Source organism: Cajanus cajan, chromosome 11 (assembly GCF_000230855.2).
Source record: "Cajanus cajan strain Asha chromosome 11, NIPB_CcT2T_4, whole genome shotgun sequence".
In the NCBI taxonomy this organism is placed as follows: domain Eukaryota; kingdom Viridiplantae; phylum Streptophyta; class Magnoliopsida; order Fabales; family Fabaceae; genus Cajanus; species Cajanus cajan.
The window spans coordinates 24,247,669-24,263,714 of record NC_138527.1 but is presented as its reverse complement, the minus strand read 5'-3'; the positions used below and the strand labels follow the sequence as shown (position 1 = coordinate 24,263,714).

General features: G+C 31.7%; 1 protein-coding gene across 4 annotated transcripts; it reads left to right on the top strand.

Annotated features, from left to right (window-relative positions):
- The first annotated feature begins 2,773 nt into the window (after window positions 1–2,773).
- On the top strand, window positions 2,774–6,299 carry LOC109789907 (protein SRG1). 4 transcript variants are annotated; one of them, XM_020348960.3, is made up of 6 exons: window positions 2,774–2,932; window positions 3,813–3,873; window positions 4,029–4,303; window positions 5,033–5,280; window positions 5,362–5,686; window positions 5,942–6,299. In XM_020348960.3, exons 3-6 carry the CDS (start codon window positions 4,073–4,075, stop codon window positions 6,200–6,202), a joined length of 1,065 nt encoding a protein of 354 aa, XP_020204549.1. In that variant the 5' UTR covers window positions 2,774–2,932; window positions 3,813–3,873; window positions 4,029–4,072; the 3' UTR covers window positions 6,203–6,299. The 4 variants fall into 4 exon arrangements, with proteins under 4 accessions (XP_020204549.1, XP_082923055.1, XP_082923056.1 ...); XM_083066929.1 differs by having other exon boundaries at window positions 3,946–4,303; XM_083066930.1 differs by lacking the exon at window positions 2,774–2,932 and adding an exon at window positions 3,021–3,167 and having other exon boundaries at window positions 3,946–4,303.
- The last annotated feature ends 9,747 nt before the right edge of the window (window positions 6,300–16,046 follow it).

Genomic DNA, 16,046 nt, shown 5'->3' with positions numbered 1-16,046 from the left:
AGCCATAGCCATCATCTCCATGGAACGAGCTATCTGCTCATTGGTTCTAGTCATTGTCTACAAAAGTAACAGCATCTTCAATATACAATAACTAAACCAATTCACAATCATCAGCACAACAATCAACAAGGAAATCAGCACAACAAACATCACAGCAAAATAACTCAACACAGAGTTCAGCACAACAAAAGCCTAAAGGAACCACCCCCACAGAGTGTCCACTAGACTCGAACTGCTCTGATACCACTAAAGTGTAACGACCCGGCTGGTCACTACACACAACACAGCACACCGAAAACACCAGAAAGAAAGAACAAGTATATAAATATAGGATCTAGAATATATATATATATACAAGGTCCCATTCCGGCTAGAGTTAGAGTGTACAAACAAAATACATCCATCAATTGCTAACTAAGTAGCTAATACATCAAAAGAATAAACTTCATCTGCCAGCTACAGACCTTCTTTAGCAAAACACCAACCTAACCGTGCCCTGCTCCCAAACATAGTATGATCATCGCAGTCCAAACCGCATGGAAACAACAAAGGGTAAGCTAGTGAAAAGAAACAACATACATATATAAATATGTGAATGGAAAACAGCTGCAGCTATCAGCACATTAATCAGCACATCAACCAGCTCAACCAAAATCGGCTTAAAGATATCACAACATTCAGTAATAACAGCACCGACTTAGCGACTATAACAGCACCACAATAGTGGCTAATAACAGCACCAACATAGCAGTTACAGCAGCACCGCAATAGTGGCTAATAACAGCACCGACATAGCGGCTACAGTACCACAATAGTGGCTAATAACAGCACCGACATAGCGGCTACAGCAGCACCACAATAGTGGCTAATAATAGCACCGACATAGCAGCTATAGTACCACAATAGTGGCTAATAACAGCACTGACATAGTGGCTACAGCAGCACCACAATAGTGGCTAATAACAGCTCAAGACAACAATATCATCAAATATAGCTATAATGGCTTACAACACAGATCAGCACAGCAATATACATCTATTACAGCTTATCATCATATTTCAGCATTATCATCTAATCGGCACAGCATATTCATCAATTACAACTCAACTCAGCATAAAACAACATTTATCAACAATTTCAGCATAATTCAACATCATCATCCGTGCCCGGCGCACTCATGGTCGCGCCCGGCGTGGTACAATCAGAGAATACCAGGGATCATCGCGCCCGGAGCAATTCGTATTACGCCCGACATGATAGGAGGCAGAGACCTCACAAGGTCTCATAAGCCCGACGTGCAAACCCGCGCTCGGCGCAAAGTAAGTAGAGACCTTCCCAGGGTCTCATGCCTGGCGCAATATAAATTGAGCCTGGCGCCACCTATGGCAGAGACTCCCAAGGAGTCTCCTCGCCCGGCGTGACAAAGTCTCGCCCGGCGCCACATTAGAACCATAAAACTTGAGTAATCTACTGATATCGCGCCCAGTTCCCTCTCACCACGCCCGGCGTGGGCCATCCAGAGGCTCACATTCTCAAGCTTGCCCGGCGCATACACCACTGCACCCGACGTGCTTGCCCAATGAAGTCCTCTGATGGTCACGCGCCCGGCGCGAAGAACTGCGCCCGGCGTGATACCTAGCAGCAACTCACTAAGTTCGAAAAATCTTTTCAAACCCTGCAAAATAACCAGGAAAATCCACATGCAATCGGCCCAAAGTACTACATTTTCATCAAACATCACGAAAAACCCTTCATTTTCAACATGCAACCATTAAATCAAGAAAACCCAAATTTTCATCCAAAACCCTCAAACTCCAAAAATCCATTTTTTTCACCAACATTCAGCCAAAATCAACCAATACCGACAGATAATGAGCTTCTAGCACTCAGTTTCATCCAAAAACAGTGAAAAACCTAGCTTCCCTTACTTCGATAGAAGAATCCGAGCTTCCGGGAAGAGAAGGGCTCAACGGAGGAGAAGAGAATGGACGGAGGGAAAAGAGACGGAGAAGAAGAACTCTGAATCACCTACTCAGCAGCACCACCTAAGGTTCCAAAAGAAAGATCAAAAGTAAGGAGCATGAAAAAGAGAAATGAGAGAGTTGGAGTGAGTGAGAGTTGAATGGGAGGGAAGAGAGTCACAAGTCTCACACTAAGCATCACTCACAAGTATTCAAATTATGTTATTTTCATAGTTATCTATTATTTTGTACAAGAAAAATAATATCACAATATTGGTATATAAGATTTTTTTTTGGATATATTTTATATTCAATTTAGTTAATATATCTTATTCTGTTAGGCCCGATAGTCCACCTGTTACTCCACCATAGTATGATATTGTCCGCTTTGGGCTAGGCCCGCACAGTTTTGTTTTTGGGCTCCTTCCCAAAAGGCCTCATTCTATATGGAATGGTGGACACCCTTATAAACTAGCCAATGTTCCTTCATTTTACAGATGTGGGACTTGGGATGAATCCCAACATATTCTTTAACAAAATAGTAGTAAATATTTATTACATATTTAGAATTATAAAACTTATAGAATTTTGTAATGTATGTGCAATACAGATATAGATTTAGCATTAGTTAGTTATATGTGAATTTATCCTAAATCTAAATTATTTATTAATAAAATACTGGAGTATATATATCTGTGCATTATTAATTATAAAATATAAAGACAAAAAAACTACATACCCGTGAAATGCACGGTATTATCTAGTTATTTCTAAATGCAGAGAATTCAACGATAGAGTAAGAAATGATTAAATTAATCAATATATCTACCTATTAATTCTACTGCAATAAATATAAGTTAAGCCCTTACCTGCAATCTACTTGTTCCCCTTTCATAGTCAACACCAACCATTCAAGCCTTCTATTTCCTCTCACAGAGTTCTGTCACAAATCACCTTTGATGTAAGGAAAGGTAAGAACAATCTTACTCTATGTATCTTCTCTTCTGATTTGATGGATAAGGATATAATTGACTTTAAATTAGGAGGTCCAATTTGAAGAATTGTGCTTTGCGGAGTTAGATGCATGATGTTTAGGATTTTGATTTTGATATTTACTGGTTTGGCCTTTTGGAATTTCTTTAATTTTGCTCTGCTGATCAACTTCTGATGCATCATCATTCACTATATATGTGTTTCCATGCTTTGGTTCGTTTTCATTCGTTATAGAGATTTAGTTTTAGATTTATACAAAGTCACAGGGCATGTGTCTCTCAATAGAAACATCATTATTATGAAGTTAAAATGAATTATATGCCATTCTTTTACATCTTTGATCACTTCGTATGGCTTGTTTCTACAGCTACAAAAGATTTGTAGGGATCTTGTTATGTAAAGCAAGTTTTTAGAATATTTTATGACCAACATAAAGTATTGACACATCTTTGAAGTTAGTTCCTATAGTAGTTGGATATGCCCTGTTATAGTGTGGTACAAGTTTTGGGAAGTTCAAAGAGGGGTTTTCAGCTAAAATATCCGTAGCCATGTAATGTTTGTCTGCTTATGGAGTTATCAAGATGTTTCATGAATAGTCAAGGTTTTTTTTTTTTAATATCAAAAGATTTCATTGAAGAGTCAAAAACAGATGTGCAAAAGTACATGATATGAAAGTTAAACCAGAGACACAAGTTTCCCAGCTAGACTAACCAATTATTTTAATTGAGTTTGGTGGACTAAGTGTTAACTGTTCTAACTTACTCTTTTAATTTTTATTTTTATCTCTGAGTCTACTGAATTAGAGATTAATCTTGTAATACTTGACTAGTACTGATTCATAGAACTTTCACATGGCAGAGATCAAGAACAAGATTTCGTACTAAATTGATCATCTCCAAACCACTACACCAACTCATAGGTAATTAAGTTATAATCATTTTATTATGTAATTTCATGTGTGGGTGCTAATGCAGTTCATTGGAAAATCAAGGAACCCTCTTCACAATATTGCCCAAAGCTTTATAGGGTGTGTTGGGTCCAACTCATATTGACACCTTAGTGGGGTGTATGTAGGCTTGAAATTAAATAATCCCAAGAGGATTCAATAGCTGAATACAATGTTAAAGTTTGGAACCTCTTTGTTGGTGCCTTCTGTCCAAGAGCTAGCAAAGCAACGAATCACCAAAGTTCCAGAGCAATATTTTCATCCAAATCAAGACTCTCCTGTTATATGCAACACAAACTCTTTACCACAAATCCCAACCATCGACCTGAGTAAGTTGTTATCTGAAGATGCAATTGAGCTAGAGAAGCTGGACCATGCATGTAAGGAATGGGGTTTCTTCCAGGTTTGAATAATTATTCCTCCCTTATTATCATTTTTTCACTAGTTAAAACATCTGCCAAGTACATCCAAGAGTTCATTTCATTAAAATGCAAGCCAATAATGCATTTGTTAATGAAATTATAGTTGAGAAATAAGATTATGTTACATTATGAGTTGTATTTCTATGCATTGTAGGTGTACAAAAAGTTATATATATTATTAACTAATCAGAAAACATATTAATGACTTTAGAAAATTATTGTAAAAAGGTCAACAGTGCATGTTAATTTTTAATTAATTATCAATTTAAAAAAAGAATCACACTGTCAATACATAGATTATTATTCTTGAATTAGATAAATGGCAATATGAATAGTATCATGAATATCATGTCGAAAATGAAAATCAATTAATGATCAAATGATCATTGTAATCCAGCAAGGTTTCCAACTCCTTCCATCGCATAATTTTGACTAATAACTAAACATGGTAAATCAGTTAATTGCTTTTAGATTGTTCATTCTCGCTTGAATTTTAAGGAATTAACAAAAGAAAAATAAAATTTCATAGGTGCTTGTTATTAATAACACACCATGTGATACAAAAATTGAATTTGGTTTTATACTTAACTCTCGTGAATATGCCATTCAAGATATATATTCCAGCAATAGCTAGTTTCACAAAAATATGAAGGACATATATTGAATTTTATTAGCTTCAAATGGCATCTAATTTGAGATTACTTATATAGTTGATTAATCATGGAGTCAACTCTTCCATGGTGGAAAATGTGAAGAGAGGTATTCAAGAATTCTTTGATCTTTCAATAGAAGAGAAGAAACAATTTTGGCAAACCCCGGAAGATTCTGAAGGTTATGGCCAGATGTATGTTCAATCTGATGATCAAAAGTTGGATTGGGCAGATACATTAATCATTCACACTCTTCCACCTCAGATAAGGAACCCTCGGTTAATTCCTTGTTTTCCCCAACCATTGAGGTTGTTTCCTCTTATATTAACTACTACGTACAAGTTTGAGTTATTATATGTATCCAAATCTAATAAGTTGGTTCAATGCAGGGACAACTTGGAGAAATATTCTTTTGAATTGGGAAAACTTTGCATCACAATCATTGAGCGTATGACACTAGCTCTTAAGATTGAATCAAATGAAGTGCTAGAGTTATTTGAAAATTTAAATCAATCAATGAAGTGGAATTATTACCCTCCATGTCCCCAACCAGAAAATGTCATTGGAATAGATAGTCATTCTGATGTTGGTGCCCTAACCATCCTTCTTCAAGTCAATGAAACAGAAGGCCTCCAAATAAAAAATGAAGGAAAGTGGATACCTATTAAACCCGTCTCTAATGCTTTTGTCATTAACGTTGGTGACACTTTGGAGGTAAGTTGCATAAAATCATTCATATTTTTTCTCATACATATAAGTGTCTTCATGTGCAAATTAACCTATATATGGAGTTTAAACCATATATACGTATATACTTGGTAGCTAAGGTTAAGTTAATGCGTCGACAAAAATTAATCATACACTCGATGTTTAAGAGTATGATGAGGATACTCATAGTCTTACTGAGAATTTAATAAATTATAGTTTCTTTTAAAGAAATTTTATGATCATCTTTAAATGGTTTGGCAGATTCTGACCAATGGATTGTATAAAAGTATTGAGCATCGAGCAATAGTAAACTCAAAAAAAGAGAGAATTTCCATTGCCACCTTTCATAGGCCTCAGATAGACAGAGTTATTAGTCCAATATCAAACCTGGTTACAGCTCAAAGACCAGCGTTATTCAAGAAAATTGTAGCTGGAGATTACTACAAAGCATTCTTTTCACGCAAGCCACAAGGGAAATCATGTCTTGATGCCGTAAGGATTCAAAATGAAATTGATGAATGATATAATGCATGTGCAACTTTGCTTGGAATGGATATAAGCGACATTATTCTTCCTAATACATTTTTATTATTGATTGAAATTTATTAAAATTCACAAATTTTATAAGTTTTATATTTTATTTAATAAATCTCTCTACTGGTGTAGTAGTAAGATTTACTAAAAATTATGATTTTTAACAAATGGAAGAGAAACTATTAGAATGTGTGTTGTTAGCGAAATTTGTTTAGAGTTATTATGAATGAGTCAAGTTGCTGATGTGATATTGAGAGTTATTAGCTTGCAAATTTATAACGGAACTTAAGTTATATATTCTTATAAACAATATTTTAAGTTGTGATAGCAATACATAGATGGTCCATGCAATCCGCAATCAAGGATTTGTGATTTTATAACCTTGATTATGAAGATTATGTGTGCGTTGTCATATTTATTTTATAATCTCAATCCTGCAAATCTATAGGTGAGAAATTGTTGGAAATGAATTTAATAGAACACAAGAAAAAATAAATATTTAGATTTATCAATAAAATCATTATCAACAACACAATGAATACCATAAAATTAAAATCAAAACAATCAGTAACAATTAATTAAACATAAAGAGTAAATTAAAATATTAAATAATAAGTTTAGAGTAGTTTAGGTTGAAGCACGCACAACGCTATCCTTAGAGAAACGTCCCTACTGCACTGGTAATTTTAAGTTTATAGTGCGCTCCACTCTCTAGATACGTCAACCCGTTAGACCGTTCAAGTGCAGTGAAAGATCCCCGAACCAAAGAACACCACTCCAAAAAATATATTTTAGTAGTAGAAATAATTTTGAGGGAGAGATAAACAAACTTGTTGTATATATCTTTTTCTATCTATTTTTCTCATGTACTAATGTATATATAGGCACAATATTAGATACCTTTTTTTTTTCAAATCAAGAGTACGTGCATCAGTTTTAACTTTTATTTACTTTGCAAACTTTCCGGTAACACTAAACAAGTGGATGTACTTGTGTGCTAACTAATTTGAAAAAACGTGAGACTTGGTCAAAGGTGAAAAAACAAAAACTATTTTGGTTTTGGAACGTTATAGTATTAAAAAAATAAAGATTAATTAGATTAAATATGTAATTTAAATTTTAAATTATAATATAATTTCTCAACAATTCTCTACTAATTTAAAATTTTAAATATGAAAAAAAAGATATATATATATATATAAACTTAAATATTTTAATGGAGCATGATATATTATATCATTAGTATAAGGAAGCTTCTGGGCTTGAGCCTTATACCTAGTGCATATGAGCTTCCATCTGAGAGAATATGGAGACATGATTGTCTTGAGCCATATCCCTTTGGACAAATTTTAGAACATAACACGTATAATAAAGGTGTTCATTTGAGTTCTAATCAGTGGAGCATATTACAACCTTGTGCATGTATCTTGTTTCGTGAATGTTATTTAGAGATTTCCCATATCTCACAATAGCGGCCCCACCACCACACTCACTAGGTGAACCCTTCTAAGGGTGGTCTGTGACACCCACCCCTACAACAACTGTCATTGAGTCCATTAAGAGGTATTTTTAATTTTAACACAATAAATATAAATATTTGAATACCTTAACCTTATTACTGTCACAGTTTACTTTAGAGTACACTTCGCCATAAGAATGGAACATGCAATAATTTTGTAATTTACAATGGTGTACTTAGTTAACAAACAATTTTGTTATTACCCACTGAACTCCATTTATGGGATCGCCATTTATGTGGAAACGGGTGTCCATTGTTGCAACTAGTTGATGGGCTTTAGTCCCATTCCCCTCAATGATTCAAGTACTTGTTGACGAGTCAACCTTTTTGTGAGTGGATCTGCAAGGTTATTTTCAGACATGATAAAATGAACAGAAATAACACCATTAGTTATCAAATTTCTGATAGATTTGTGTCTTATTCTCAAATGCCTTCTTTTTTCATTAAAGTTTTTGCTAGTAACTTTAGCAATAGCAACTTGACTATCACAATGCATTGAGATTAGAGGTATAGGTTTATTTAATAATGGCAAGTCATATAATAAATTTTTAAGAAATTCTGCCTCACTACTAGCAGTATCTAAAGCAATTATTTTAGATTCCATAGTAGAACGAGAAATAATAGTTTGTTTTGTAGATTTCCAAGCTACTACACCTCCAGCTAAAGTAAAGACATAACCACTAGTAGATTTAGTTTCATCAGAGTCAGAAATTCAATTTGCATCACGATAACATGCACAGTGAATTCCATAATTAATAGTTCCTTTAAGATATTTAAATAACCTTTCTAGAGCAAGACAATGTGAATGATCAAGATTATGAGTATATCTTCCTAACCTACCAACAACATATGCAATGTCTGGTCTTGAGAAATTAGATAAAGGCAACAAGGAACCAATAATTTGAGAGTATTTAAGAGAAGAGACACTTTCACCAATATTTTTCTTCAATTTAATACTAGAATCAAATGGGGTAGAAATTGGTTTCACATCAAAATAATTAAGCTTTTTAAATAATTTTTCAATATAATGTGATTGTGTCAAAACATAGTTTTTTACTCAAATAATACTATTTTAAAAATATTTACTCAAATAGCAACCGTGCAAATTTATTTCCCCAACTAGCACTTTTTATTGTTCACATTCCAAAACAGGCCGTTCTGATTCCATAACGGGCTGTTCCAGATTAAAAACTAACACATGACGAATAAACCAGAACGGGTCGTTCCCCAGATTCAAAAAATGCATATAAAAAGTGAATCCAGAACAAACCGTTCTGAATAAGGAAAGGGTCGTTCTGGCCTACAGATTCAGGCTTCTTTTTTTTTTATGATTTTCATTTATCAAATACCAAAACTTAGATACTACCATCAAGTAATTAAATTTATTGAATATTAACATTATAAATATAACTAAATAAATTTATTAAAATTCATTACAACAATAAAGATCAATGGTGGCGTGACTAGGAGTGTGACAATAGGAACAATTTTTTACACGATTATGTTATTCTCTAATGTCCATCTCTGTTCTAATCCTGCTGGACTTTGGCCAACCCTTGAAAGTTCTTTTGCGTTCTAGATTTGGCCACAAAGTTGGAAGAAACGCAACATCCGAGAGAAGTTTCACCCGCTAAAAAATTTACAATAAGGCTAAATGAAATGTGGTATGATTGCAGCAAGTTTCAGAAAGTTCATATCCCTTGCTTGCATGACCTGCTGGGAGATTTACAGTAAGGCGTGACCAGGAGTGTGACAATAGGAACAATTTTTTACACGATTATGTTGTTCTCTAATGTCCATCTCTGTTCTAATCCTGCTGGACTTTGGCCGACCCTTGAAAGTTCTTTTGCGTTCTAGATTTGGCCACAAAGTTGGAAGAAACGCAACATCCGAGAGAAGTTTGACTCGCTAAGAAATTTACAATAAGGCTAAATGAAATGTGGTATGATTGCAGCAAGTTTCAGAAAATTCATATCCCTTGCTCGCGTGACTCGCTAGGAGATTTACAGTAAGGCTAAATGTAATGTGGTGTGATTGCGGCAAGTTCCAAAAAGTTCATATCCCTTGCTCGTATGTACTCACTTCATGCTTACATGCACATCACGACTATCAAACTTACATATCTCTCATATATACCTTACAATAAGTTGCAAAAGTATACGAAGGACAGTTGGAGAGTTCCGACATGAAGATTATTGGCCTACTTACACTGGTCCAACTTTGTGGCCAAATCCAGAATTCAAGAGAACTTTCAAGGGTGGCCAAAGTCCAGCAGGATTAAAATAGATATGGACATTACAGAACAACATAATCAGTTTCTGCCACCATTGATCTTTATTATTGTATTGAATTTTAATAAATTTATTTAGTTATATTTACAATGTTAATATTCAATAAATTTAATTATTTGATGTTAGTTTTTGAGTTTTAATATTTGATTAGTAAAAATTGAACTAAAAATTTTTATTTATAGGCCAGAACGGCCCGTTTCAAATTTAGAACAACCCGTTCCGGATTCAGAACGACCCGTCCTGGTTCCACTTTTTATGTGCATTTTTTGAATTCGGAACGGCCCGTTATGATCCATTCGTCATGTGTTATTTTTTAATCTGGAACGGCCCGTTTTAGAATCAGAACGACCCGTTCTGAAACAGTAAATAGTGTTAGTCTTGGAAATAAATTTGCACAGTTGCTATTTGGGTAAATATTTTTTAAAATAGTATTATTTGAGTAAAAACCTCGTCAAAACAATACCATCATGATTCTTAATTAACTTAATACCTAAATTAACATCAACAAGACCAAGATCCTTCATTTCAAAATTACTAGACAAGAAAGACTTCACATCATTTATAACATGTAGATTACTACCAAAGATTAAAATATCATCCACATAGAGACATAAAATAACACATGAATTATCATCAAATTGTTTCACATAAACACATTTATCACTATTATTAAACTAAAATCCATATGAAGAAACAACTTGATCAAATTTATCATGCCATTGTTTAGAAGTCTGTTTTAAAGCATACAAGGATTTAAAAAGCTTGCAAACTTTATTTTCCATTCCAGGTTCTATAAAACCTTCAGGTTGATTTATGTAAATTTCTTCTTCCAAGTCACCATTTAAGAAGGTAGTTTTTACATCTATTTGATGAATTTCCAAATTAAAAACACATGCAAGTGCAATTAAACTATAATAGTAGTAACTTTAGAAACAGGAGAATATGTATCAAAGAAATCTACACTTTCTACTTATTTATAACCAATAACAACGTCTTGCCTTAAACTTATCTATGGAGCCATCTGTTCTTAATTTTTTCCGAAAAACCTACTTACAACCTATACTCTTGCAGCCAGGAGGAAAGTCAGTCAAAAACCAAGTTTAATTGATTTTAAGAGAATCTATTTCATCATTAATGGCTTCTTTCCAAAAAGGTGCATCAATAGATCTCATAGCTTCACTATAAGTTTTAGGATCATTTTCAAGCAAGAAAGAATAAAATTCAGGACCAAAATCTTTAGCTTTTCTAATTCTTTTATTGATTCTAGGTTCAAAATCTTTGTTAACAAACTACTAGAAGGTAAAACAGAGCTAGAAGTATCATAAATAGGTTGAGACAATTTATTCTTCAAAGGAAAAATATTTTCAAAGAAAACAACATCTCTAGATTCCATAATTATATTATTAGAAATTTTAGCAACTTCAAAATTAATAACTAAAAAACTATAAGTAGTACTATGTAAAGAATATCCCAAAAAACACAATCAACCGTCTTGAGACCAATTTTTCTTTTCTTATTAATAGGAATATTCACCTTTGCAGGACACCCCTACACTTTGAGATATTTCAAATTTGGTTTTTTATTTTTCCAAAGTTCATAAGGGGTTTTATCTAAATTTTTATAAGGAATTCTATTCAAAATGTGACATGTAGTAAACAAAGCTTCCCCCCACAAATTATCAGGCAAACCATAACTTATAAGCATAGCGTTTATCATGTCTAATAAAGTACAATTTTTTCTTTCAGCAATTCCATTAGATTGAGGAGCATAGAGAGGAGTGACATCATGAATAATGCCACGTGTTTCAAAAAAATCACTCATTTCATTAGAAGAATATTTTTCTCCTCTATTAGAACGAAGAATTTTAATACTCTTTTCTAATTGATTTTCAACTTCTGCTTTATAAACCTTAAATTTTTCAAATAACTCACTTTTATGAATAATCAAGTATACAAAGCAATATTTTGAGAAGTCATCAATGAAGGTAATAAAGTATTTCTTTCCACCACGAGTAATAACACCATTTCTATCACATATATCACTATGAATGAGTTCAAACAAGCAAGATTCCTTTTGGACAGAATTTTGAAAAGATTTTCTAGGTTGTTTGGCTTGAACACAAACTTCACATTTTTGTTTCAATTCACTAAAATATTTAGGAATAAGATCAAGAGTTATCATTCTTTTAATAGAATTCAAGTTAACATGTCCAAGTATACCATGCCAAATGTCACTACATTCAACATTTGAAATAGAAGATGAAGAAATGCTATAATTTTTATTAATAAAGGACGACATGAGATTAAGTTTAAACAAACCATCACAAATATATCATTTCCCAACAAAAGAACCATGTCGAGAAATTACAACTCTATTAGATTCAAAAACAACTTTAAAACCTTGTTGAACTAACAAAGCAGCACTAATAATTTTTTTTTCTAATTTCAGAAACATGAAAGACTTCATCTAAAACAAGATAATTTCCTGAAGATAATTCTAATTCTACTCGGCCTAGACCAATGACGTGTGCTAGGCTCCCATTCCCCATGCTTACAGTACATGTGCCACATTCCTGATATGAAGAAAATAATTTTTTATTAGCACACACATGAACATTAGCTCCAGAGTCAATCCACCAATCATTTGAGTTATAAATAAAATTTAACTCTGGGCTAGTGACATGATACCTATTAGATGGGGAATTCGAGCTAGCATTAGCGGCAATAACATTAGCTTGAGGCTGAGACGATGATTTGGGATCAAATGTAATGTCTTTTGGTTGACGACGATGAAACTAATCCTTAGCAAAATGACTGTTTCTTCCACAAATAAAGCAGAAAGACTCATTTCCTTGAATTTTACTCTTTGGTTTGTAGTTTTTATTAAAAGCCTTATTTTTATTTTTTGAGAAACGGGAGCTTTGACCAAACTTATTATTATTGGAAAAACCAGATTTTTTGAAAAATTTTTTGTTTAGGCTTATTAGCGTTTTCCACTAGATGAGTCTTAGCCTGAAAAAGGGGTTTGAGAGAATCCTTTTTGTTTAGGCTTAAGGCTTCTTGCAAATTCAGACCAAGAAAGAGGTAATTTAGAAATTAATAAACTAACAAGCATTATGTCAGGCAAAGTAATTTATTTCATCTTCATATCATAAATAATATTTTCAAATTCATGAACTTGGTCAGAGAAAGGTTTTTTATCTTCCATTTGAAAATAAATCATTCTTTCACAAGAGTATCTTCGTAAACCCTTTTCAGCAGAACCATACTTTAGTTCAAGAGCGTCCCAAAACTCCAAAGCAATTTTTGTATGACAAAATATTTTATAAATATTATCAGATAGAGCACTCAAAATATGACCATGATACAAAATATTTTTATCACTAGAAGTATCATCAGAAGAACTAGCTTCAACCAAGGCACATTCAGAACATTTTCCAGATTTTCCATTTAAAATAAGAGAAAATAAACTCAACTTTGTAAGCCAAATTTCATCTGTTGTGGCCAACATAAAAAAATTTTCACCATTAAATTTTTCTGGCTTACTACTCAAGGACTTTAAAATATCCATGCAGACATGTTGATATTGAACGAGAAAAGAAGATTTTTTTTCTAAGATTGTTGCAAATAAATTTAATAGAACACAAGAAAAAATAAATATTTAGATTTATCAATAAAACCAATATCAACAACACAATGAATACTATAAAATTAAAACAAAAACAATCAGTAACAACTAATTAAACACAAAAAGTAAATTAAAATATTAAATAATAAGTTTAGAGCCCTAGGTTGAAGCATGCAAAGCGCAATCCTTAGAGAAAAAATGTCCCTACTGCATTGGTAATTTTGAGTTTTATAGTGTCCTCCTCTTTCAAGATACGTCAACCCGTTAGACCGTTCAAGTGCAGCTAAAGATCTCTGAACCAAAGAACACTGCTCCAAAAAATATATTTTGATAGTAAAAATAATTTTGAAGAAAAGATAAATAAACTTGTCGTGTATTTTTTTCTATCTATTTTTCTCACGCACTAATGTATATATAGGCACAATATTAGATACTTTTTTTTTTCTTCAAATCAAGAGTACGTGCATCAGTTTTAACTTTTATTTACTTTGCAAACTTTCTGGTAACAGTAAACAAGTGGATGTACTTGTGCTAACTAATCTGAAAAAACATGAGACTTGGTGAAAGGTGTAAAAACAAAAACTGTTTTGATTTTGGAACGTTATAGTATTAAAAAAAATAAAGATTAATTAGATTAAATATGTAATTTAAAATTTAAATTATAATATAATTTCTCAAAAGAAATTACATGAATAAGATTGTGATTTCATGAAAAGAAATTAGTATTAATTTTTAATATTTCTCATAAAAATCAAATATAAATTAAATAATTTTAAAAAATTACATTAGTTTAATTTTAGACTAAATTAATTTTTATTCAATATTATATCATTCATTCAAAAAAATATATATTTCATATTTTTAATGCAAATAATTAATAATTAATGCTACATTTACGTCCATTTGTAAAATATTAATTATAACGACTAGTCAGACTTCTAACCCTTTGTCGCAATCGAATCTCATACATGGTGACCTATCATGTTTTTTTTAGGGAAGGTTCTACGCAACTTGATGGTTAGACCATGAAAATCTCACTAGTTTTGGAATGCTTAATAATTTGACTAAATCTCCACCGGTAATTTTTGAAAAAACATTTATAGTGTGTTTGGATGATGAATTTTACAAATTCAAGGAATTTTAAATTTTTGGTATTTGAATTACTTTGATTTCAATTTCTATCATTCTTAAAATATTTTGTTTGGATGAGTCAATTCAAATTTCTTAAATTTTAAATTGTTAGGTTGAATATGATAATTTGATTCCATCATAATAAAATTGATTTTCAAAATATATTTATATATTGAGATTTTTAAATTAAATTTTATAAAAATAAATATTAATTCATTTTTAAATATTTAATAATTTTAAAAAATAATATTAGATAATATTTAATAATTTTAAAAATTAATATAAGATAATATTTAATAATTTTAAAAATATTTTTGAATATCCAATAATTAAAAGAATAAAGAGATAAGATAAAATATATAAGTGAAATAAGAAAAACAAATATGAGAAATTTCAAATTCTCCCATTTTTGGGAGAATTTGAAATTCTACTATTTTAAGAAATTTCACAAATGCTTGGATTTCAAATTCTTTGGTAAATTCCTCATCCAAACAAAGCATTTCACCTCAAGGAATTTGAAATTCTTCAAATAAATGAATTATCTTATATAAATTCCTCACCAAACACACCATTAAGGTTTATGAAATCACCACCGATATTTTATTCAAAATATAAATAAAAAATTCAAAAATTCAACTTAAGCCTATACAGCCAGAGTTGGGTTCAGAATCGATTACGTGTAGGGAAGGTGTTAAACACCTACAAAATCTAAAATTAGTATCCTATGAAAAATTTATTAATAAAATAATATTTTATTTTACATTTTTACCCTATTTATTCAAATAAAAGAGATTAAGCAATTACATTGTGCAAACAATTCTAAAGATGTATTCAAAAGCAATAAAGAAAGCAATAAATAAGAGTTTATAAAAAAAAAAAAAAAAAAAACCTCTGAGACTACGCTTTATTTAAATAATTTTAAAAAATTACATTAATTTAATTTTAGACTAAATTATTTTTTATTCAATATATCTGGATAGAATAAACTATATTATTTTAAGTGATTAAATTTTTGAATATTATATCATTCATTCAAAAATAATATGTATTTCATATTTTTAATGCAAATAATTACTAATTAATGTTACATTTACGTCCATTTATAAAATACTGATTGTAATGACCAGTCAATTTCCTAACCGTTTGTCACGACCAGATCCCATAAAAAATATACATGATGACTTATCATGTTTCTTCTTAGGGAAGGTTCTACGTGAATCAATGGTTAGACCTTAAAAATCTCACCAGCTTCGGAATGTCTAAT

What these genes read in the sequence shown, in the direction of transcription:
- LOC109789907 (XM_020348960.3), top strand. Translation starts at nt 4,073, where the DNA reads ATGTTAAAGTTTGGAACCTCTTTGTTGGTGCCTTCTGTCCAAGAGCTA. An exon ending in TGTTTTCCCCAACCATTGAG is followed by an intron (nt 5,281 to 5,361) that starts GTTGTTTCCTCT and finishes GGTTCAATGCAG; the next exon opens with GGACAACTTGGAGAAATATT. An exon ending in ACGTTGGTGACACTTTGGAG is followed by an intron (nt 5,687 to 5,941) that starts GTAAGTTGCATA and finishes ATGGTTTGGCAG; the next exon opens with ATTCTGACCAATGGATTGTA.